Source organism: Bactrocera oleae, chromosome 5 (genome assembly GCF_042242935.1).
Source record: "Bactrocera oleae isolate idBacOlea1 chromosome 5, idBacOlea1, whole genome shotgun sequence".
In the NCBI taxonomy this organism is placed as follows: Eukaryota; Metazoa; Arthropoda; class Insecta; order Diptera; family Tephritidae; genus Bactrocera; species Bactrocera oleae.
The window spans coordinates 33,223,418-33,248,131 of record NC_091539.1 but is presented as its reverse complement, the minus strand read 5'-3'; the positions used below and the strand labels follow the sequence as shown (position 1 = coordinate 33,248,131).

At 37.1% G+C, this 24,714-nt stretch overlaps 5 protein-coding genes, 1 long non-coding RNA gene and 1 pseudogene across 7 annotated transcripts in view; 3 read left to right on the top strand and 4 right to left on the bottom strand.

Annotated features, from left to right (window-relative positions):
• Nucleotides 1–8,145, top strand: part of LOC118682594 (uncharacterized) — a 46,988-nt gene extending 38,843 nt beyond the window's left edge. The window contains exons 3-4 of the mRNA XM_070109531.1: nt 7,449–7,585; nt 7,643–8,145. Coding sequence (XP_069965632.1) covers nt 7,449–7,585; nt 7,643–7,925 — 420 coding nt within the window. The 3' untranslated portion in view covers nt 7,926–8,145. The remainder of the gene's footprint in view (nt 1–7,448; nt 7,586–7,642) is intronic.
• On the top strand, nt 955–4,303 carry LOC106624008 (uncharacterized). Its single transcript, XR_004978413.2, has 2 exons — nt 955–2,776; nt 3,589–4,303. It is a non-coding gene; the product is annotated as an uncharacterized lncRNA (long non-coding RNA).
• A 7,669-nt stretch (nt 8,146–15,814) lies between the features above and the next one.
• On the bottom strand, nt 15,815–16,801 carry LOC106621513 (odorant receptor 7a-like; annotated as a pseudogene).
• A 42-nt stretch (nt 16,802–16,843) lies between these two features.
• Nucleotides 16,844–17,614, bottom strand: LOC138857512 (odorant receptor 7a-like). Its single transcript, XM_070110284.1, has one exon. The coding sequence runs from the start codon at nt 17,606–17,608 to the stop codon at nt 16,844–16,846; it is 765 nt and encodes a 254-aa protein (XP_069966385.1). The 5' UTR covers nt 17,609–17,614.
• Nucleotides 17,615–20,980: 3,366 nt separating this feature from the next.
• LOC106621515 (uncharacterized) lies at nt 20,981–22,359 on the bottom strand. The gene is made up of 2 exons (XM_014240410.3): nt 22,210–22,359; nt 20,981–22,150 (listed from the first exon to the last, which is right to left on the bottom strand). The coding sequence occupies exons 1-2, from the start codon at nt 22,279–22,281 to the stop codon at nt 21,185–21,187; spliced, it is 1,038 nt and encodes a 345-aa protein (XP_014095885.2). The 5' UTR covers nt 22,282–22,359; the 3' UTR covers nt 20,981–21,184.
• Nucleotides 22,360–22,553: 194 nt separating this feature from the next.
• Nucleotides 22,554–24,530, top strand: Polr3I (RNA polymerase III subunit I). The gene is made up of 5 exons (XM_014240406.3): nt 22,554–23,083; nt 23,142–23,256; nt 23,309–23,467; nt 23,521–23,621; nt 23,677–24,530. Exons 1-5 carry the CDS (start codon nt 23,076–23,078, stop codon nt 23,678–23,680), a joined length of 387 nt encoding a protein of 128 aa, XP_014095881.1. The 5' UTR covers nt 22,554–23,075; the 3' UTR covers nt 23,681–24,530.
• Nucleotides 23,640–24,434, bottom strand: DENR (density-regulated protein). 2 transcript variants are annotated; one of them, XM_036371791.2, is made up of 3 exons: nt 24,293–24,434; nt 23,973–24,234; nt 23,640–23,922 (listed from the first exon to the last, which is right to left on the bottom strand). In XM_036371791.2, exons 1-3 carry the CDS (start codon nt 24,407–24,409, stop codon nt 23,714–23,716), a joined length of 588 nt encoding a protein of 195 aa, XP_036227684.2. In that variant the 5' UTR covers nt 24,410–24,434; the 3' UTR covers nt 23,640–23,713. The 2 variants fall into 2 exon arrangements, with proteins under 2 accessions (XP_036227684.2, XP_014095880.2); XM_014240405.3 differs by having other exon boundaries at nt 23,640–23,898.
• Nucleotides 24,531–24,714: the final 184 nt, after the last annotated feature.

The window sequence follows — 24,714 nt, the reverse complement described above, 5'->3', positions numbered from 1 at the left end:
TATGGAGTGCCAAACACATTTTTTGGTCAATGTGATGTTTCACTTCAATACCCACACTAGTATCTCAAAAACTTGGTTTCGAGAAGTACATACTCTGTACACATACGAGTTACGCTCAGCCATTAAAAGTCTTTACGTCAAAATAAATCAAAATTCATAATTATGCCTAAACAATGTAACATGAAAACTTATTAAAATGCAAGCAAAGAAATGTCTGTGAAATTGATGCTTAGAATTTGAGAAGACTCTAAATCATTATTCTCGGAAAAATGTTTAAACGTTTCTGTGGAGATACTTGCTCTAGTAGTTAAGGGGAAAAATTACTGCTAAAGAATTTATGATACGAGTATTAATATGTTGAAATTTGGCACTAAGCTGTACCAAAAACCAAAGTCCTCCAACACCCCAAATTCTAACTATTTTCTAATATGTTGGATGAATTAAAAATTCATTCTCACATACAAAATTTCTCTCTTAAATTAAAATGTATGTTTTTCTACTTTTTTAAGACAAAAAAAATAAATTATTTGGATTGAGCATTTCTTTCATTAATGAGTTCAAAAGAAAAAGTTTTTGCAACACATTTTTAACTATTTAAGTTATTATTTTACTTCTTTTTAGGTTTGTTTGTCTATACGAGTATATACCCAAAAGACAGAAGTCACATATGGGATCAATTGTTCGAGCCAGAACCTTCCGGGATGCTTTCTACAGTTAATATACGATTACATAAACATGTAAGGGTGTGAGGAGTTTTGTTTGAAGAAGGAAAACTGCAAATGGTTATGTTAAGTTGTTTGTATTAGTGCGTGCGAATATAATTTAACATATGCAGGTTTGCTAACAACTTAACTATTGATCATCAAAAACAGTCCAGGCACAGAATAAATGTATAGCAGTAAATCATATTTTGAAATTGGGGTTTTTATAAAAAAAAAACCTCTCCGCCTATTTGCTTATGTACAGTGGAATGTAAGGCAGGTCGCCTCCACGCGGTGCATTCTGGGTAACGCTAAATGACCTGCGGCCTTCACGGCCTGTTAGACTACTACGGATATTTAACCCTGGAATGACATGGACTTTGCATATAATGACTTTTATTGGATCTGGTTGAATCCTGGGCTGGTGGCCGAAGTATTCCGTTACTTCAGTATGTAGGGGTGACACCCTGCAGAAATGGCTGGCGGGCTAATGCTGAGGCTGCCTCCGTCCCGTTAAAACCCTGGCAGGCCTCAGAGTACGTTCCTTTCCCGTCATCATTAAGTTGGTGTGGTAGGTGCAGGTTGAGATGACTCCCTCTTTACGCTGGTCGGCTCTGAACGCATAGCTTCATAAGGGCATGCGTCAACCCTCGCCTTGGCCTCGTAAATGAGATAACCTTGGGACCATCAAAAGCGACTACCTTTCTGGGAAGTGGATAGCGGCTCTGAGTGGGGACCCATGAAACATGAATACTAAAAACTCAAAACAAATGGACGAGGGAGAAGGTAGGTGGGAACCAACCTATTCAAAATTAGACAATGTCTCAGGATGGCTGTCATTACCTATGCGGACGGAACCGTTCTACACAAGAGGTAATGCAAGTATCTCCACAGAAACGTGGCTACTTCCCGCAGGAGGCGGTAATTCAACGGGAGTAAACTGGAGCTTACCCACAAGTAATCCAAGTAAAGTTAAGGTGCGAGACGAAATCGTCAGCAGGAGCAGAAGAAAATCTGCTACGACTACTAGTAGTTCGCGAACCTCAGCAAACGCTAAGGGTACTGGTAAGAAATACGTGTCAGCAGCTAGAAAGCTGAGGTCGGATCGTCGCATGGCAACTAAGATTTTACTGCGCTATGGTGGCAAAAACACTGAGCAAGATTCTGAGCGGCATGCTAGCACACTGGAGTGGGCTAAACGGGTACTGAGCGGTGGAGAAACCAAGCGAACAGGATCGAGAGAGGCTCAGTCTGTGGTAAAGCGGCAGAGGTTGCATAAGGGGGAAGCATCCCTCAGCAAAAAGGCACGGACAGGAGCGGCATTAACGTTTAACGAAAACGCAAAACACTTCGGTCCAATAGAACTTTGTGTTTTTGACCGCAGCAGAGAAGATGGAATCATTTCCCGGGAGGAGTGGAAACGGGTAGCGGCGGCAATATCGGCGGTTTTTATGAAGGTGGTCAGTGGAAATCCTGGGCCACCGCCGACGTGTGAGAGTGCCGGTTGGTACCATGGACTGCACAAGCTTATCAGATGTGCCGACGAACGGTCGGCATCCATTTATAAGGAAGCTGTAGCCAGAGTGGGGGAAATTTGGAAAGGAGCAAGAATCGAGGCGATTATTAAAAACGATCTTCCACTCCGCCCTCGTGCTCGTGTCTGGCTCCCAGCTGAGCCCTCTAGTCCTGACGAAATTGAAGAGATATTGCGTTATTGCAATCCTTCTCTACCAACTCACAACTGGAGGGTGATCAGGTTAGAGAGTACTCAGAAACCATATCGGCAAGTGCTGATACTCATAAACAAGGAATCACTCGATCCTCTTAACCACGCAAAAGGAGTCATAAACTATGGTTTCGAGAAAGTTGTTCTCCAGATTCTACCGAAAGACGTCAGGGACGATGATCCGCAGACTTCATATGTTTGTATGTTTGAAGAAGTTGGTGAGAATCTCGCACTTTCAGGTTTCAACCTATATTCCACATGACGACAACGTGAGCCGCTTTCGCTTTTGCAAGTTCGGATGCGAACTTTAGGTGCTTGGTCTGAGAGGTCGGAGACATAATTGCTAAAGGTGAGTAATTTTTATGATTTTTATATAGTGAAGATCTATCTATTATTAAAAGAGAGTATTCTCCATCGTCCTTGATCGTATTCAAGTCTGAAAGGAACCCCTGATATTAAAATGAAGGTTCTTATTGACCAGTTCTTCTAGGTATATTAGTTTTGGCTTGGACGCAGTGCGTCAAGATAGAAGACCTATATAGGAACTTTGAGTACACGAATTTCTCAATGCTCTACCCTCAGAGCGGTTGATGAGTATGTCAAGGTATTAAAGTAAAGGGTCCACTCTTGAACGCTCCTATCCTCTTAAATATCAAAAAAGAAACTTCGAAAGAACATGGGCACTATCGGCGAACTAGCGGTGATAGCAACGATGGGGCGCTGAATGTGCTACATATGAGTCTGCACAAAAAAAACGAAGGCGGCTTCATAGATCTTTCTATTAAAGAGTTTAGTAGTAATATTTTGCGAAAATTTCTACACCGCTTCGTTTTCTATTCTCCTACATGGACCATTAAAAAATTCTACATTACAAAGACATTTGCAAAATCGCTATTGAAATTAAAAGTAACTTGATAGCTACAATACATAAATTAAAATTTAACCCTTGAGCCTTATGTGCTTTCTGTTGATGCTTCTTAAAAATAAAATGTTGAAAGCATTTCAAAATGATTGATAGTTGGTACAAGAATACGAATGTATATTTTAAAGCACTACCCAAATCTCTTTAACTATAAAAAAATTCGAATTTTCAGAATGTTTAAATGATTTTTCTGTTGAAAGGTTCGTAAATAAAGTAATTTATATTCTTTAATTTTTCAGAAGAGTCTGGTAAGAGGAAGTGGTGAAATTTGCATGAACAGTAAAAACAAAATATTTATTAATATTAAAATCGGGCGCTTCACAAGACTAATCAGCAATATATATATATATACTAGAAAGTGGCGGTATTTCAAAAGACTGTTTTTTCTTAGATACTTATATACTGCTCCCAAGAGAAGCAGTTAGTAATTTGTCGGTGGTGGTGCAATTGAAGCAGATAATGTTATGGCAAATACCGAAGTAATCGGAAAAATATAATACTACTGCCGCTGAATCAAGTAATTAAATGCGAAATACTGAAGTAAAAACCACCGGACCATCTTTTGTTGAGTCATTCAAGCCTCCTGGTGGTCGAAATAGTATAAGGATTAATGAAATGAATCCATGGAATTGACATTGAGCTTGCTTTACTAGAAATACCAGCACCTTTTTTGAGGTCTCTACTTCTATTCATCAAGAACTTGGATCCGATACGACGTCTTCGAATAAGGACTAAATTTCAACGCATATGATTACAGGAAATGAAAGCTGTTGAAGGGCAAGATATTGATGCATCTTTCAGGACTATGTCTTCTGCTTTTTCTGACTTACCGTTACCTCATTCACCTATCTTTAGTGTTTATTAACAAACGGTTCCAACTTTATGAGCAATTAGTCAGACCTACATCTACAAATACAATTCAAAATTTAAATAAACAATTAAAAACTTAAAAAATATCTTATTTATTTTAACAATTTTACTTAAAAAGTAGAGATCTCTGAATGTTTGTTGTGGTATAATATCAGATGTATATCATGTACATATGTATGGTATGAATATGTCAAATGCTTTTATCTCGACTACAGAAAATATGCACACGTACATGATATATGATATGATACCACAACAAACAGTTTTAAGTGTTACAAGCGACCTATACATATATATACAAATGATCAGGATGACCAGACGAGTTGAATTCCGAGTGACAGTCTGTCCGCTCTTCTGTCCTTTCAAGCGACAACTTGAGTAAAAATTAATATATCTTGATGAAACTTCGTACACGTGTTTCTTGCCACCCAAGGGAGGTTGGTATTGCAGATGTACAGAATCAGTCCATTGCCACGCCAACAAATTGGCATTAATCGAAAACTTATAAAATGACATAACTAAGCATTAAATTAGGATATAAAATTGTAATTTGGAAAAGGGAATCACAGATGTGAGGATCATATGTGGGCTGAAGATTTCGAAAAAGTGGGCGTAGCCCCACCTCCTAATAGGTTTAATGTGCATACATATCTCCAAAACCATTCAAGTTATATCACTTGAATTTACATTGAACAAATTCGTTCGATTCTTACGACGGTGGGAAAATAATAACTAAATGCGTCAGAAACATTAAATTTTATAAACAGGATAGCCCAAGAGGGCTTTATAGGAGCCGGGATCAAAATTTGACAATGGGCGTGGCACCGCTCACATTTAGGTGCGACCACATACCTCCGAATCTATCCGACCAATTTCAATCCAATTTGGCACATAGGATTATTTTAACATTCCAATGCGAAAATGGGCGAAACCGAACAACAAACACGCCTACTTCCCATATAACACAACTTTAAATTCCATCCGAATATACTAATCAAGCACCAATTAATACATCGGGATAAAAATTTGCACGAATATTGTACTAATGTATGCCATATGGCCCCGTAGGCCCCATATACCTTATAGAACGATTTTCGAACTTCCGGCCGACTGTATACCCCATATATCGGCCGAAGTGTAAGATATCTTAATTAAATTGAGTGAGCGTAGTTTTTCCTAACAATGTATCTTTGTGCCTAAAATGGATATTATCGGGTGAAAGCTTGTCCTATCCCCCATAGAACTAATATCAGGATTTTCAAACATCCGGTTGAAATTAAAAGTATATAGTAATGCCTAAAATATTGTAGAAAAAATCGGGTGTTGGTACACCTATCTCGCATACACCTATTAAAAAATGTTCAATCTTCAGATTTACTTTATACCGTATATATCGGTCAATATGTCCAGTCGAACCTGAGAAATAATGGGTACCGTTTTGAAAAAGACAGTTTCGAGAAAAACGGGTTTAAAGTTTTAGTTCCGGCCTGTTTCTAAGTATCTCCAAAAATAATTTGAATTTTGAAAAATCTTATTGAAGACATGAGACATCTAGACTAGAAGGCTATAGGTGTTCTATTATCTTTAATATGGTTAAAGGCAATTGTAAATTGTTGAAGAGAAAGCAATAATCATAGCTTATGAAGAGTTACAGCTTTCAGTATTTAAAATATCAAAAAAAGGTGGCAGAAGTCGAAAAGTCAATTTCTTGCGTAATAAATCGGGTTACTGTCGAACTAAAAAAAGCGGTCACAATAAAGAACAATTTTCAACTCTCATGCATCGACCTCCAAGATCCGGGCAAATACTGGTGTTAAAGCGAGCTTATCTACTGTTTAAAGGGTGTTAAGAAATGCTCCATATTTGGATATTGTTATCTTGGATATTATTATATGGCTATTTTGTCTTTCCAGACGAAAACAAATTAATTTAGAAAGGCCGATGGATACAAGTATTCTTTCCAAGATCTTCGGAAGAAGGAACATCAGTTGGAACAACTGTGGGGATGGTTGTCTCGCAAAGTTTTCAAGACTGGCCGATAGTATTCCACTAAAGAGGAATTAGTTGAATGTATTAAAAATGTTTGGTCATCATTTGTTTAAATAACATTGGAAAATTATACCATTCACCACTCAATCAGATCTTAAAGATCATTCTCAACAAGGCGGGATCGACTCATTAATAAAATGATATACAAACGTTTAAATTAGTTAATACAAAAGTTTAATAATATGCTCTTGGCTAAAAATGTTAAAGAATACTAAAGTATGATGACCTTATTCAAATTGTAAATTTTTTTGTTGATTTCGAAATAAAATCATTAAAAAATATGGAAAAAAGGTGTATTATTACTATCAATTTTAGAATTTTATTGGAAAGTGGAAATCAACTTCACTTATTTTGAAAACGAAAATTTCGAGCGTTTTTCTTATAAATATTCAAGCTGCCTAAAAGTTGACTATACAAAATGAACAGAAATATTTCACTCAACTCAGCAACAAACACATGCGAATATTTAAAGTCTTTGATTCACAACCACATCTAAGCTCAGACGTTTTAACGGTTTTTAATGTGAAGAGCAAGCAAGTATGTACGAAAACAGATAGTAACGGTTACTAGTGATATCTACGTCAATATAAATAACAAGTAATAGCATAAACACAATACGGGCGACGGCGAATATTCGTCGTACTCGGCGATGCCGTGGGTGATTCGAACACACGAGTGTATATGAAGATTTACACAATACGCGACGGCGGCGAATTTCGCCCACCATGACGATTTTTGAAATAGAGCTATTTCTAATTTTATCGCCGACCGCGGCAAAAACGACATCGCCATATCAAAGCAAGATTATTTTAAGTAAAATTTTAAGAATTAGAAAAAAAAATTCAAGAAATTGTCTGCGTTGGCAATATTAAGATCGTTTCTGTTTGGTTTCATCATTTCAATTTCAAAATCAAAACATTGTGATACTTTTAACCGCGAAGTACGCACTAGGTGGCTATAAGCAAATAAAATGGATTTAAACGAAAAATTAATAGAGGAGCTACGTAAATATAAGTGCATAAACAATTTATCGTCACCGAATTACAAAAATGTGTTTAAAAAATCCAAATTTAGGAAGAAGTAGCTAAAATAATAAATGTGCCGGAGGAGTCTGTCTGTCTGGAAAAGCCTGTTTTATTATAAACTTTATTCTAAAGTATTGTATTATAAATATTTTCAGAAGACAGCTGTAGGAAACGCTGGAAAGGGCTGGAAAGGACAGCGACTGGCTTCCGGCAGTGGTGTTCCGATTCCACGCAAAATATGGAAATATATGAACACATTAAGTGTTTTGCGCGGCTACAGTGATTCTCGAGAGTAAATATTACATTTGTCTTATTTGTATTCTTATAATTTAATCTTTTCCACTTACAGAAGCATCGGCAACGTGCCTTTTGACGCAATTGTGGAAGAAATAGAGTGCTCTTCTTTAACAAGTACAAGTACTCCTCCAGAAGGTTATTACACTCCTCTAAATGCGGCAAAAAAAAGGAAGACATCAAGGGATGGCGTTAACGTTGTGTTCACTGACATGATGAAGAAGTGCGTGGATACAGTGAAAGAGTTTGCAGCCATTTCCACAGAACAAGAGGATGCAACGTCACTGTTATTCAAAAGGTTGACGAGGAACATAAGTGAGTCTCACTTAACCCCTTAACACATATGTCAAATTGAGGCGAAGTGCCTTAGTGTATAGTGAATTAGGAAACTAGAAATGACATGTATTTGACTGAAATAATTTCTTTATGTGTTATTTTTTAATTTTTTGGTGCAATGCGTTAGTCTGCTTAGTATTAATTTGAATTTTTACACATTATATTTATATATTTCTTATGAATTGTTTTTTGCTTTTCTGTGGAATTGTTATTTTGAAATATGAACGCTTTTTGTTATTTTATATGAATTTTACTAAATAAAAAAGAAATTTAATAAAAAATGAATAAAGTTTTACAAAATACTAGCTTAATTTTTAATTAAATACTCCGCCAATTCGTCCCTCAACGCCTCCGCCGTTGAACGGTTGGCTTGAGAAATTCGAAAAATTGGACTTTGCGAAGTTGTGTGCCTACAAATTCCAGGAACGAAAGCACCATTTTCCGAATGGTCCACCAACTCTTCAGTAAAATATCCTGAGCTCCTATCTAGCATGAGATAATTATGTAGCACAACTGATACTAACACTATTTTATCAATTAATTTTTGGTGCTGCATGAATATTGCTATGTAATATTCTCCACCTATTCGCTAATATACCAAACGCATTTTCTATGTAAACTCTGTCGGAAGATATCTTTTTATACTCTCGCAACCTGTAGCTACAGAGTATAATAGTTTTGTTCACCTAACGGTTGTTTGTATCACCTAAAACTAATCGAGTTAGATATAGGGTTATATATATATATAAATGATCAATATGAAGAGACGAGTTGAAATCCGGGTGACTGTCTGTCCGTCCGTCCGTGCAAGCTTTAACTTGAGTAAAAATTGAGATATCTTTATGAAACTTGGTAGACATGTTTCTCGGTACCGTGAGACGGTTGGTATTGCAGATAGGCGTAATCGGACCACTGCCACGCCCACAAAACGCCATTAATAAAAAACAAATAAGTTACCATAACTAAGCTCCGCAATAAGATATAGGACTGTTATTTGGTACACAGGATCACATTAGGGAGGGACATCTGCAGTTAAAATTTTTTTTTAAAAGTAGGCGTGGTCCCGCCTCTAACAGGTTTAATGTGCATATCTCCTAAACCGCTAATGTTATAATAACAAAATCCACTGGAAGCAAATTTTTTTAGAACCTCTACCCACAGTGTGAAAATAGTTGAAATCGGATGACAACTCCGCCCACTCCCCATATAACGGTACTGTTAAAAACTACTAAAAGCGCGATAAATCAAGCACTAAACACGCCAGAGACATTAAATTTTATCTCTGGAATGGTATGAGATGACTTTATAGGAACCGCGTTCAAAATTAGACAGTGGGCGTGGCACAGCCCACTTTTAGGTGAAAACCCATCTCTTGAGATCTGCTTAACCGATTTCAACCAAATTCGGTACATGACATTCTTCTCATATTTCTATGGGCGAAATCGGACTACAACCACGCCTACTACCTATATAACACCATTTTAAATTCCATTTGATTCTTTCACTTTCCACTATGCATATTAAGCAACAATGATTATATCGGGGTAAAACTTTGCGAGAATAATACGTTTAAAGTATGCCGCCTTGTGACCAAAAATTGTCTAAATCGAACCAAAACTGTTCAAGTCCCTAAGTCCTAATATGTGGACCCCAGTGCCTATAGTTGACCTTCTACCGAAAATATCAGCCAATCCACAAAGAAATCTCAAACGAGTATACCATTTCACTTTCCGAGAGTAAAAAATGTTCGGTTACATCCGAACTTAGCCCTTCCTTACTTGTTATTGTAGTATTGCTTCAGAGGAGACAAGTTGTGGCCAGGATATGGACGCATAAGGTTTTCCTTAAGTGGAAAAGCATTCCCCCACAAAGATATACTGGAAGTCTTTATTTGTGTCTAAATAAGGAAAGTATTTGTAATCATAAAAAATTAAGTTATTTCCAATATTCAGATTATTTAATAATTACCTGGAAGGTGATCGAGAGGAAGCAATACGATGCTTCCTCTTAATATTATTTTCCCAAAAGCACTTTTAGCAAAAATTCCGCCATCGCTTTGACTTCCTACTGCCCCAATGCTGAATGTTTTTTTGTAATTATAAAAAAGTGAACCACTACGTCTCGGGCAAACTATGTTAATACAAACATAAAAAAAAATTCATTTATAGAATCAATTTTTATTATTTAGCAAAAATGTAAAGCCCACTTTTCAGAAATGTTTTTCCATTCGAAATTTAAGACAGCAGGCTTGAGATAAATACCTAAATATAACTTCCTGTTATTTACAATTCTAATATAAATTATTAAATGTAATTCCCCAACGTGTTTCTTCATTTATCGGTTCTATTCTCGAACAGCGATGGAGCTTGTCTTTTAATAAATAAAGAAGAGCTTAAATTTTGAAACACTCATCCTTGTTGATTGGAAAAAGTGCTCTTCCTCCATAGATTTCAGCGTTTTAAAACAAGTACCATAAAACCCTAATTCCTTTCTTGTTAAATTCACGGGTCGTATCCATCCTCTTCTTCTTGAACGCGATTTAAAATCTATGTATATCTTACACATGGTATCACAATGGGTCTCCTAAAGGTCTAGGTGGGTCGAAAGACAGCCACTTTACCTACCTACCTACACATGGTTAACATTTTATTTAACATTTTTAAAATTTGGATTAATCGAAAAATACGAGGACTCATATTTTCTTAGACTCACAAGCACTAACAGTTGACAAGCACTGACAGTTGCGGCGAAAATCGTCCATATTGTGTTTTACACGGCGGCAACACTCGGCGAAAATCCGTTCGACGGCGCCGCCGAGTACGACGAATATTCGTCGTCGCCCGTATTGTGTTTAAGTAAAAAGAAACTTCGCTTTTTGTTATTATTTTTTTATTTAGTCTGAGTTCTGTTAAGAATTTTTTTCCGTGCGCATAAATATAGGTCACGTTTTAGTATAAATTATTATTGTGTTTGTTTTAGCTATTTTATCTATTGTTCTCATTCAAGTTCTTGATTCTTAAACATTAAATTAGTAACGATTGTAACACTTAAAACTAATCGAGTTTAACACTACGAAGATTTACCATATACCTATTACAAATAGGTCTCTCCCTTTCTGAAAATTAGTAGCGTAAGAACAAAATAATCTATAATATTATTAAATACACAAATTTAATCAAAATCATGACATTATCGTAAAATATTAAATAGGAATAAAGAGGAAATGGTATAAGTCAATTATTTGACCGGTTCGTAGTTCTAGTGTTAATATAGAGCTTACCCCCCACGAAACAACCAAAAAAAGCTGTTTAAACAAGTAAGGAAGGGCTAAGTTCGTATGTAACCGAACATTTTATACTCTCGCAAAGTCAAATGGTATACTCGTTTTAGATTTCTTTGTGGATCTTGCCGCCTTGTTCTATGTTGACCGATATTTTCGGTAAAAAGTCAGCTATAGGCACTGGGGTCTACATATTCAGTACCTAGGGGCTTGAACAGTTTTGATTCGATTTAGACAATTTTTTTTGTTCACAAAGTGGCATACTTTAAACGTATTATTCACGCAAAGTTTTATTCCGATACAGTCATTGCTGTTTGATTTGCAATGGTGTTATATGGGAAATAGGCGTGGTTGTAATCCGATTTCGTTAATTTTCGCACTATAGCATAGTAATATGAGAAGAATATTATGTACCGAATTTGGTTAAAATCGGTTAAGCAGATCCTTAGATATGGGTTTTAACCTAAATGAGGGCGGTGCCACGCCCATTGTCTAATTTCGAACGCGGCTCCTATAAAGTCAGCTCATACGATCCCTGTGTTAAAATTTAATAACTCTGGCGTATTTACTGCTTGATTTATCGCGCTTTTAGTAGTTTTTATCAGTACCGTTATACAGGGACGGGGTTGTCACCCGATTTCACCCATTTTCACACCGTAGATAGAGGTGCTAAAACATTTGTTCTCAGTGAATTTTGTTATTATAGCTTTAGCAGTTTAGGAGATATGCACATCAAACCTATTAGGGGCGGAACCACGCCCACTTTAAAAAAAATTTTAACCGCAGATGTCCCTCCCTAATGTGATCCTGTGTACCAAATAACAGTCTTATATCTTATTGCGGAGCTTAGTTATGGTAACTTATTTGTTTTTGATTAATGGCGTTTTGTGGACGTGGCAGTGGTCCGATTACGCCTATCTGCAATACCAACCGTCTCACGGTACCGAGAAACATGTCTACCAAGTTTCATAAAGATATCTCAATTTTTACTCAAGTTAGAGCTTGCACGGACGGACGGACAGACAGTCACCCGGATTTCAATCCGTCTCTTCATCCTGATCATTTATATATATATAACCCTATATCTTACTCAATTAGTTTTAGGTGATACAAACAACCGTTAGGTGAACAAAACTATTATACTCTGTAGCAACAGGTTGCGAAAGTATAAAAATGCAACCAACAACCAGTGAGTCCACGAGAATAATAAAGGAAAATCCTAGGGATCAACATAGTGCATATATGCGTACGGAAAATTGTGAAAGGAGACAACTCCTGAAGAAATCTGCGAAGCACTACAAAAGGAGTGAAAACAAGCGTCAAAAGTATGAAAAAAAACTGTAATGACACACAAATAGCTATTGTATGCCTGCGCGCTCAGGATTCCAAGGCTGCACTAAAACTGGGCAAAGTTAGGATAGGGTAGTTGATTTGTCTCTTCCGGGAATATTCGTTTCAACCTGGGACATATGGTATGAAAATGTTGCAACCCGACTAACAGGTCGTCTCTTTGTACGCGTTGTGGAACTGGATGGCATGTTGCAAAGATATGCACAAACGCTTCAAGATGTACAAGACCTGCTCAAACAAACGATTTTAGAAAAAAATATTGATATCACTTAAGATTGTTGATATCACAGCAGCAATATGATCTTGCAAAGGGAAACCTTTTATGTTGCATTCCAGGCAAGCTCACAATGGTTTCACATGTACCAAAAATACAAGGCATATATTTTGTAAGCTACGTTGCCCGTCCCCGCGCATTAATTAAAGATTTTGAAGACTTTCCCCTGGAACTGTCCTTGAGACCAGAGACAAATCGCCAATAATTATAGCGGAGCGTATTAAGTGGAAGGTGTCAGACATCTACACAAATAGCGTTCATTTGACTATAATTTCTGAAGTTTTGTTCTCCCGGGAAAGTATTACTCTGGACGTGAAGAATGTCTTCAACTTCGCAAAGTGGGCAAATATAAAAATGTAAGTCTTGCTCATAAGCACAAAGAAGGTTGAAGAAAGGTTATTACTCACCATAGGGGAGTGCGAGATTACGTCACAGCCGCAGTTGAAGTATCTGGGAGTAATACTACACTCCAAATTAAAATTTAAGGAACACCGGTAAAGCAAACAAAATTTATAATGCTCTATCGAATGATGGCTAATAGAGGCTGCGTACATTCCAGCCGGCGGTTTTTAATAGCAAAAGCAATGAGTACCGTGATATTATATGCAGCACCAATATGGATACAAGCGCTAGACATAAAATAATAAGTGCTTTCCGAACGATATCACATAATGCTGCTGAAGTATTAGCCAGCATGCCGCCTATCGACATCCAGGGGGATGAATTTCAGTGCCGTCTTCAGAAGTAAAAAAAGAGGAGAGAACCAAGAGCTTAACAATATGGCTCAAAAAAGACTGATACCAGACATTCACAATACACTCGGCGGTAGTCTAACGATGAAAACTTTGACAGCACATATGTGTCAGTCCTCTGATAAATGGAAACTAGTCAGCGAAGCGTCAGCTCTAATAATAACAAAACTAAAATATTGTACTTACAACATATTAGGAGTCAGTCAGTCTGTAGCGTAGAGAAGACTTAAATGTCCTTTTCTTTCCCATGAAGTAATACTTAATCCGCGTTTAGCGCAGCAGAGCAAGAAATTCCAAATCACCACCAAATTTTTCGTTCCGCTATTCTATTAATATATTTTTATTGTGGAATTCTCAACTACTTTACAGCATAAGAGTCTGCTTGTGTGCTGAAAAAAGCATACACCGGATTGAGGCTTATGCTTAATGGCGTTTGGGCCAACCCGATTTAAAAATATCGGGTTTTCCAATAGGGGTGATATGATTTCTTAGCGTCGTTTACTATGTTATGATTTGTAATTTGTTTTTTTCACTGTGTTCAGTAATATTTTCAAATTATTCAGTTTTATTATCAAAATAATCGTTCTCTAATTGCAATTTCAAGAAATTGTGACATGAAATGGCTTCCAAAAAGTTGTGATTTAACACCATTAGACTACTTCTTGTGGGGTTATTTGAAATCAATATTGAACGTGCTATTCTCGCCATACGATTTGAGAAAGAAGTCGTGGAGACCATTTCAATAATGTTATATTCAGAACTCAATTGTATGGATTGTACTTTACATTAAATAAAAAGCATTTGAATTTCCTTTACAATTTTAGTGGGGGCTTTTTTTTAATCATATAAATTTTATTGGAAAATCCTGTACAATTTGTGTGGTTTTGGAAGAAGTTGGCGGATTTGTTCAACTAAAGAAATTAGTGCAGAATACCAAATGTATTGATTTTAAATTTTGAATTTGTTGTAAGATTTCAACGTAACGAAATTTAAAATTCAGATTTTGCCATCTTTCGTAATAAAAAGGACAGATATTACGTTGTTCCTAATCATTTGCGAATGAAAACTCCTTACTCAAGTGTAATTTGATGTCACGGTATCAACATCAGCAAGAATTGGGGACTTATGTGCAGTAGAGTGCAAAATCAACTCCAACGATAACAAAAGTAAGAAATTAATTATCTATCACCAAATGCTTCAATGAGCGATATCATATTAATCATCGGAAAAGCTTTATTGCCATTATCGAATTTAGGTTCACAAGCTCTGGACGATGTTATTGGAGTACGCGTAGAATACTATTGATGCAGTTTTCGACAAAAAAAATTAATAAAATAGAAATTAAACATTTCATATCTTAGTTTAGCTATCATAATCCACCTGTAAATATTATTAATATGAATACAGCGCCCGCTGAAAGTGAGAAATAAATTGAAAAAATTTGGTTGTCGAAAATAAAATACAAATTTGTATTTGCCAAAAATGTTGCATTATAACAACATTGATTTCAATACTTTCATGTGTCCAATTTTCCATCATGAAGTTTCACTTCCGTGCGGAGGAACTGCACTCACCCTGCTGATCGATCGACCGACTGTTTGACTGCGTTGCTGCGAAAAATTTTCTCTATTGAGGTTTCCAAAGTATGTCTCACCAACTCTATTAGTGATGTCGAAATTATTCCCGTGCTCAAGCAAGATTGACGCACTCGTTATATAAGTAAGTAAATGTATATGTCGTCCAATATACCACAAAAAAGTCGAACATTTGGATTTATATTATATCCTTGAAAAAAATAAGTAAAGTAAAGTGCAAAACTTCGGTGTTTCCCAATTGTTTGGCGAATAATGTTATAAACATACGAGGTATCGGGGAATAATTTCCTAATTTCGATTAAAATAAATACAACCGAAATCTCTTGGCTGATAGAAAATATAATATCATAGTGGTACGTATAGATGGTTAAATGTGCGATTCAACACGAAAGTTTGGTGGTGATGTGCGATCCAAAAATCGTTTATGTCGCGTATACTTTGATTAATGCTTTGGAATTTGCTGAAGTCGTTAAAATATTTGAACAAATGTAAGGTAGATTAAATTACTATACATTACACAGATCTCTACCGAAGAATTGTTTACCATGCGCTAAAGCATATAAAAGGTGTTTCTATAGGAAAGAACCTGAAAGGATTATAAGGAAACATTAATATATCATATATATGCACTTACAATTGCGTATCGGTTCTATGAGAGGGTGCTAGTTAGCTGTTTCATGAGATATACTTGTATGATTTGAATTGACGACGTTTTGAAAAATCTTTGAAAACGGTTGTTGAACTACTACATATTGTTTGATTAAAAAAAGCACAAAATAATTTTGGGAGGTGTTTGACATAATTTTTGGGTAGGTAATGCAATGCAAAATGAGTGTCTTGTGAGCTCACAATCGAATGAATGTTACGTGTCACTAGCGTGGCTCCCAGCGCCTCTTTCTGCCTTCGATCTCAAAAATATGTTTGTTTCCAAATTTATTAAAATAAGGTGTCATAGTATCTTAAGCTTTTGCGGACTTTGGACGGAATAAAATTAATCGCAGTTATGAAATAACTAATTGAAGTACGTCTGAAGTGCACTATAAATTACATTTACAGTTTTAGTCAACAAAGTGCAATGGTGGAGGTAGCTTAGACATTATGTCTCGTCTTTTGTTACTTCAGATTCTTGCCCACTCCCATTTTTTGGATAAATGTATAAAGAGTGAATGAGAACTTTGCAATCTGAAAGTGTGAAAAAGACATGTATTTTCAAAAGACTTTCTATGCAAATCTACATACAACATTGCTTCTAACTTACTGACACACTTGTAGACAAATTAATTGGCACTAACTTCAAAGCGAACAACGGTATATCCGCCTGTGAGCGATGTAAGAAATATAGCAACAATGCGTTGAAGCGTTTGCCTTGCGCAAGCCAATTACAGTGAAAAATCGACATAGAAAGCTGCTGGCAATCCGACTGCAAATGAGTAGCGTAGTAGCAAGTGGGAGACGTTTGCAGCAGTACACAAAACATATAAGTAACCGAGGCAATTCTTGTAGCAAAATCAGCAAAAATGAAGATATTTATCATGGTCGTGCCTAAGATAGCTGCAGCGATGAAGAACTGGACAAACAGCGTTAAAGATATAACCGGTTCCACGACGCTCACCAATCTGCGATTAAGAGAAGTAATATTTGGAACCGCTTATGTCAATTAGTATTTACTCTATGCTAAAAACCTTAATATCTCCTGATGTGTTATAATGCAATCCTGCAACTCAAGATATGTCTCCTCCTGGCTTTTATTTGCAGTACCCAAGCGCTTGACGCGATTCGCCAACAATTGTACTTGTGTACGTATAATATAAATATATACAGCTGGATATGAGTCATTAAGTATTTGATGGAATAGTAGAAAGAAGAGCATAGCGCCATCGAAGCTAACTTGCAACCAATACTCCCAGCCTGAGCGATGCCAATCCACATATGGAATATACAAGGTTAGCGGCGCATGGCCACCCAACAATGCCGAAACCACCGTCAATGTTTCGTACATCATATATGAGATAATGTAGCCGAATAGAATGCGATTGCCAGTGATTGCACAGCTTCGTATCTTAGCCAAATCCTCGGGTTCGGTGTAGCGTGAATCTAACTTCGACAATAGAGGTTCAACACTGCGTAAACGATCCAATGACAAAGCCAGTGTGATACTCTTAATTGGCACGCCGATGACGTTGAGGGCCGCTTGGACGCAATTTAGGATTTCCATTACCGATAAGATATTTCTATCACGTATCCACCCAATATTGAAGATGAACGGCGAAAGTAAGACGACAAAAAGCGTTATAATACTGCTATAGCAGTAGTACAGTAAACGGCAGCGAGGCGGTGGACTCAGACCCACAAATCGAAATGTGTTAAAAAGATAAATAACTGCATCGCGAGAGGCGAACACGCTGCGACCACGACCTTTTACCAAAGCGAACATTTTTCAAATAATGTGCTATCCTATGGAAGCAGGATTTTTATAGTGAGCGATTTTTTTGTTTGGTAAAATAACGGTACTCGACACCTGCGCTCGTTCAGTTGCATTTAAAAGTTTAGTAGCCTGTACTAACTTTACTATGCAGAATTTAGTGTTGTTGTATTCATCAAAAATACCTCTGAACCTGAACCTTACTTACTCATACAAATAAATGTCGCAATGAATTAATTATTAATAGTAAACACTTTGAATTCCTTGCGTGCTAATGTTTGTAAACAAGTCCTAAAGTGGGGTGAAACAATAACGGTTTGCTAATCAATCCAAATTTTCAACTACTATACTAATAACTACTGTGTAATATCGTTTTATTGAAGGAGATATTGACCGAAGGTACATTTTACATTCTGACAATGAATGACGAAGCCTCAACCAGAAGTATGATGTGGTTTGACAATAACATAACCTATACCTATGCTAACTCTAACTAAAAATCTTAGCATATGAGCACGACAACTTACAACACCACCGCACTTAGCGTCATAAACGCCCAGATAGTTCATGGCCTGAACTAGAAGCCACCCTGCGAGAGGACGATCCTCGTAGCGTTGGACTTGTCAAAAGCTTTTGACACAGTCAATCACGCAACGCTACTTGAGGACCTGGAACAATCAACGCTCCCTCCAGGGTTGAAGCGGTGGACCATGAACTACCTGAGCGGTCGACACTCATCCGTACTATTTCGAGGTCAAAACTCCAAACTCAGGAAAATTAAACAGGGGGTTCCGCAGGGCGGTGTCCTCTCCCCGCTACTGTTTAATTTCTACATTTCGAAACTCCCCCAGCCACCAGCGGGAATTTCAATGACCTCGTACGCAGATGACTGTACGATATTGACGTCGGGCAATGGAATCGATGGCATGTGTTCAAAAGTAAACGGCTACCTCTCCGATCTTTCTCGCTTCTTTTCTGCAAGGAACTTAACACTCTCCCCCACTAAATCCACAGCGACCATCTTCACCAATTGGACGAAGGAGTACAGACTGGACCTGAACATTTCAGTCGATGGCACAAAAATTCCGACAGTAAATAACCCTAAAATTTTAGGCGTCACTTTGGACAGTCTGTGCTCTTTCACTCCTCACACGACCGCGATAACTGCCAAAGTACAGAGCCGCAACAAAATCCTCAAGTCGCTTGCCGGCAGCTCATGGGGAAAGGACAAAGAAACGTTGTTGGCAACATACAAGGCAATCGGCCGGCCGGTCCTCAATTATGCAGCCGCAATATGGTCGCCTGGATGTAGTGACACGCAGAATAAGAAGCTCCAGACTTGTCAGAACACTGCACTCCGGACTATCACGGGGTGCCTCTTGATGTCCCCAATCGAACACCTACACAGCGAGGCCCGTATGCTTCCGGTTAAGGAACATAATGAGCTCCTCTCCAAGCAGTTTCTGCTGGGATGTTTTCGCAGAAACCACCCCTGCAGACGCCTGCTTGCAGCGGAGCAGCCTCCTAGGAACATCAAGAGGTCCTTCCTTGACTACGTCGACGACATCAGACAGCACGTCGACCAGACTTCGGACGCAACTAACTTCAGACAAGCACTGACCGCCATTCACAGTGGAGCCATTAACACCTTCACCGACTCCCTTTCAGTGAATGGCGTTATACGAGTCAAACCACCACCCATTGCAGACACAGAGCTCGAGTTGCCTCGCGAATCTAGAGTGACCCTCGCGCAACTTCGTTCTGGATACTGTAGCAGGTTAAACTCCTACCTATCCAGAATAGACCCCGACATACTAAACACATGTCCTGCATGCAATGAGTCTCCGCATGACACTAACCACCTCTTTGCATGCCCTACAAACCCCACTCATCTAACACCCCTTTCCCTATGGTCCGACCCCGTCGAAACAGCTCGTTTCCTGGGCCTTCCGTTAGATGACCTCGACGACAACGAATCTAGAATTTATCACCCAAACGGGGATTAGATAATCGTTATAACAACAACAACAACAACTTACAACATGCCGATCCCTCTAATTTGCGCACAAGGGATCTAAATTTGAAGATTCGACAATTAGTAAATCACCATAAACGGACGAAATGGATGGAGCACTTGGAGTCTTGCAAACTCTCCGCCGAAATTCAGTTCGTTGGTCATACCTCCTTGGACCCGAAAAAGTGGGCGCGTTATTTTATTTAGCAATTTATACCACACCCTTACCCGGCGTCTGCGCAAAATGTCAAAAGAGTTCGCACCATAGGTATAAGATGTGATCAACGAGGTAAAATCCTTTTTGGAGACAAAGTGAACAACCATTCTCGCTTTTTTATTGTTAGGCGCTTACCACTCTCCCCTGCCACTATATTCATTTCGACTGCCTGTACTTTTACACTCTGCATACTGACGACCGGCAGCACCTGGGCAATAAACAATGAAACGTTGTTGCTAACTTAAAAGGCAATCGATATGACGGTCATAAACTACGTCGCTCCAATATGGAGCAGGACGCAGTCATGGAAGATGGAGACTTGGCAGAACACTGCACTCGGGACAATTACAGTATTTCTCGTGATGGCTCCAAACGTGAAACTGTGTAAATGAGTGAGGCCTATATACTCTCGATTAAGCAACACAACGAATTCCTCCCCAGGCAGATTCTGCTAAGATGTTTCGCTAAAAAACTTCAAGCGGGATAAACTTATCAAGTTGCCGTGGGCAACCGGAGTGACACTTGTGTAAGTTCGTTCTGGACACTGGAGTAGGCTAAACTCCTACCCTGAGATACAAATCTTATGTCCTAACCCACCTAAAACCCTTGTCCATAGACCTTCAGTTCCTGGACATCCGTTAGGGGGCTTTGGCCACAGTTAATTTTGCGCTTTCTTCCAAAGAGGGTCTAGATATTCCGCTACAACAAGAAAAATAATTACATCCAAATTGATTTTGGGTACGATTTCAATAATTTCAAGGTAATAGTTTTCAAACATTTCGACAATTTGTTTGATCGAAAAGAATTCAGGAAATGTTTTCATTCATCCTATCAATTCTCTGTACAAAATTCAATTTTTATGCGTTTTCAAGTGTTACAATCATACTCTTCCAACCAAACTTCAGATTCAGGGAAGCTATAACACTCTTCACAAATAATAGTTTCCATGCAAGAATTTGATTTTGATCTTTCAGATTGCATTGCAGGTATATGCTGAACAATTTGTTCGGAGATTGTATCGTTGCCTTGGGCAATAATCCTTAGATATATGGTATATAGTTTATAGGGTATCCGATGATTCCTTTCTGGGTGTTACAAACTATGTGGCAATTTTTATATCCCTGTTTAGAGCATACAAATAGGAAAAAAACGGTTTCATTTATCCTAACTAGTTGAGTATATTTTTTCTCTTTTTAATTTTAACACAAAAATAAACAGTCGCAATAATACAATTTTTGGTCAAAATTACAAACAATTTTGTAAAAGCCTCATATTATAATAACCTATATAATTGAAATTTTATTTATAAAGTAATGCAGTCCTTTTATAATTGGATAAAATCTTTGGTAACTTAGCTTCACTGTTCATGAGCTGTTCCATTTTCCTCAAAGGAATGGCCATAAACTAGTACTTTTGCTTTCACTTTCTTGCATCCAGAGGTTGCTACATCAATTGTCCTAAAAATTTCGTCAAAGTTATCTTTAGTGATAGTTAGATTTTCAGTATGCATTTCGCGGTATATACAGTCTCTCAAATCTCTTTCATTTAATCTCTTGAAATTTATTATGGTTGTATTAGGTAAATGCTGCAATGTTCTCTCTTGTTGCTGATACGAATTTAAATCCAGCATTGCGTTTAAATTAAATATATAAATCACGATGACGCGGTTATTACTTGCCTTTTCTTGAGAAGCTATCATTTGATTTAACAGCGGGACTACTGCGTCATCACATGGCGAAAGGTTATCAACTATTAATAAATTACGGCCACAATCAGAAAACTGTTCTACATAAAGTCGTAACATGCGAAATTTCTGTACTTCGTTTTCAACATGTGTATTCCAAGAGTATGTCCACACATTTTCATTCCATGGAAAATTCGCCGCTAAAGCATTTGCTGTCATGGTTTTTCCAACACCCGAGGGTCCCACTATTGCAATAGGGTGAAACTGTGTTTGATTCCTCAAAGTTCTTTCCAATCGGTGTAAAGCTTCTTCTTGATGCAAAATTCTATAATCACGCATTCTTAACATCATGGATTGAACATCTAATAATGACTCACAATAGTGTGGTTTCCCATGAACAATTTGATGGTATTGTCGTCGATAACTATTCAGAAAATCTTGCAAAAGAGTAGTTTGCTTCGCATTATTGCGTGTGAGATGAAGTCCTAATATAAGGGCTGCTGCCAACAAGAATAAAATACTAAAAAAAATTTGTAAGAAAATCCGAGTTTTGGACTCTTGTTTCGTATTACGTTTTTCATCTCTTCCAGGACTACTGGCCAGCCGACGGATCCTCACTCTTTTACGACTCCTGCCGACCTATTAGAAGACAAAATATAAGAATATACGATTTCAAAAAACGATGGCTAATAACTTACGGGTAATATTTTATCTTTAATCAACATTGAAGCCAACAAAAAATTTACCAAAATTAACAAAATGTAATTCATACGATCAAATTTATAACTGTTATTGTTTTCAACCTTAATTCGTCTGTTTTTGAAATTATTGAAGAACAAATGGAAAGAATGAAATGTCAAACCGGCAAAATAAATGTTAGTCTTGCCACTTGATTTTTCTGACTATTAACATGCAGAGTGTAAATTCATAAGTATGTCATCTGTGTTCTCGTGCTAAGTAGAAATTTAACGTTTAAAATTTTTCATTACGAAAATGAAAGGCAAGTTATAGCATAAACTTTAATCCTCAAAACAACTCAAAGAAATTTGCAAGCTCGTTTCGTTTATTCGTTTATAACGAAAAGGTATTGGTAAAAGGAATCGACAATTGTTTCGGGAAAGTATTTGAATGCCTAATGTTTTAATTTTGGTTGTATAAATTGCAATGATTATTATATTCCCGAAAATACATATGTCAAGAGCTCAGCATGTGCGTCCATAGCTCGAACACGCCTGCCCGACGTTATTTCCCAAATGATTTTGATAAAAAGGCTCACACAAAAATATTGCCAATCACAATGGAAATAAGTTGGACACTTGACTGGCGATAGTTTTTGTTATATGGAAATGCAGTGTTATGAATTTAAAAACCAGCATGAAAACGTTAAAGTAAAATGAGAACAGTACTCGAAGAAATATCGAAATGTCAAATAGAAATGTAATTCTGTAAAAACAAACAACAAATTCGCAGTCGAGTGAAAATAAGTAAATTGTAGGAAATTAAAGAGGCATTTACAATATAAAATAAATATATCTTGATTGAAAGCACACTTATTTAAAACAAAATGGAAATGTGAGTATTTTTTGCAAAACATAGTTTATGCCCTCATCTCATATCTCATCGTTCGCAGTGTAAATCCCTGTTTTTCAGTGTTATCCAATTACGAAGTGATGGAGTCCTTGAAAACACTTAAGGATACTAAGAAAAAATATGGGCTACGAAACCTGGCAACAATCACATATGAAGTATGGAAATTCATATCCAACTATTTTTTATGTAAAAAACTATATTTTGTAGACTTTGCAATATTTAGAGGATTCGCCATGTAGACAAGAATCTCGTGAAAGCATTCATTCATTTTTAACAGAAGTAAAAAACTTAAGCTGCAAATTAACAACGACAGAATGCTTAATGATGGTCAACGATCCCCCTACGAGTGCTCTACATATTCAATTGGTAAATACTTGTTTTACCGGCACAACATTATCCTAATATTTTTCAATATTCAGCTTATTGAGGACAGCGAAGAACGTTTGTCCGAAGAGCAAGTGAATGAAATTCTGCAAATTGTTGCTAAACATTTTCCTAACAATCCGACCGAAAATAATTAGTATGAAAATAAAGCCAATTATTTTGTACAAAGTTGACATAAGTTTTATTTGTAGTTAGAAATGCATAAAAACGCAGACAAAACATTATAACTTAACGTTTCTGGTCGCCTAAATCATCAATATAATCTTCATCAATCTCGGGCCACTTCTCAGGTATTACGTCGAAAAGATCGTCTTTTACATCGCCTTGAATAACAATTTCATCGTCACCTGTAACAGATGAGCCGCATGCGAATTTTGTACCAAAGAACTTTGCTGCAACTTTCAGGTCAATTTCTATCAAGGATGAATAAAGTGATACTTAATTATCCATATGGAAATTATAAGAAACCAGAAATCTATCCATTTACCGAAAGTATTTAACCCGGTCACGACAGTAACGGACTTCTTCTTGCCACGCGGAGCTCTTGAGACTGTAATTTTCTTTGGCACATCTTCCTTTTTTTTTATCTTCATCATTCCCTTACCTCCTCGCTTTTGTCGTTTCTTGTCGTCATCTGTACCATCAGCACCGGACGCTTCATCTTTAATTTTCATTTGTTCGAACTCGCTTGGAAGATGTTTTTCAAGCCAAGCACGGCACTTTTCGAATTCGGGATAGTATTCACAGTACTTATGGATATAATAACAAATTAAATACATTTTATAGTTATATATTTTTTCGACTTACTTCCAGTGGCATTGTGCAGTTACCACAATATTGCACTACTAAAGGGTATGTCACACCCTCTCGTGGTCCTAACTTTAAACGCTCTGCTGTGTTTAACACTGCTGATTCTGCTGCCATTATTGAGTGTTTCTAGCACTTTTTAAATCAATATAAATTATGTTAATATATCAATCTAACAATGTGTAAATTCAGTTTGAAGGCGTCACAGCTGATTCCAATTTTGACAACTGAGCAAAAATGCAAATTTAAAAATGACACCAAACTTCAAGTTTGGCAACAGACTAATAACTTGGTTTGAAGCTAGAATTTGTGTGATTTATAACAGTTTTAAAAAAATTTAATTGCTATAGGATGTGGAAAACATTAATATTGGTTTTTATAGTATTGTAACAAATTACTTTCATAAGGTATTTTCATGATAT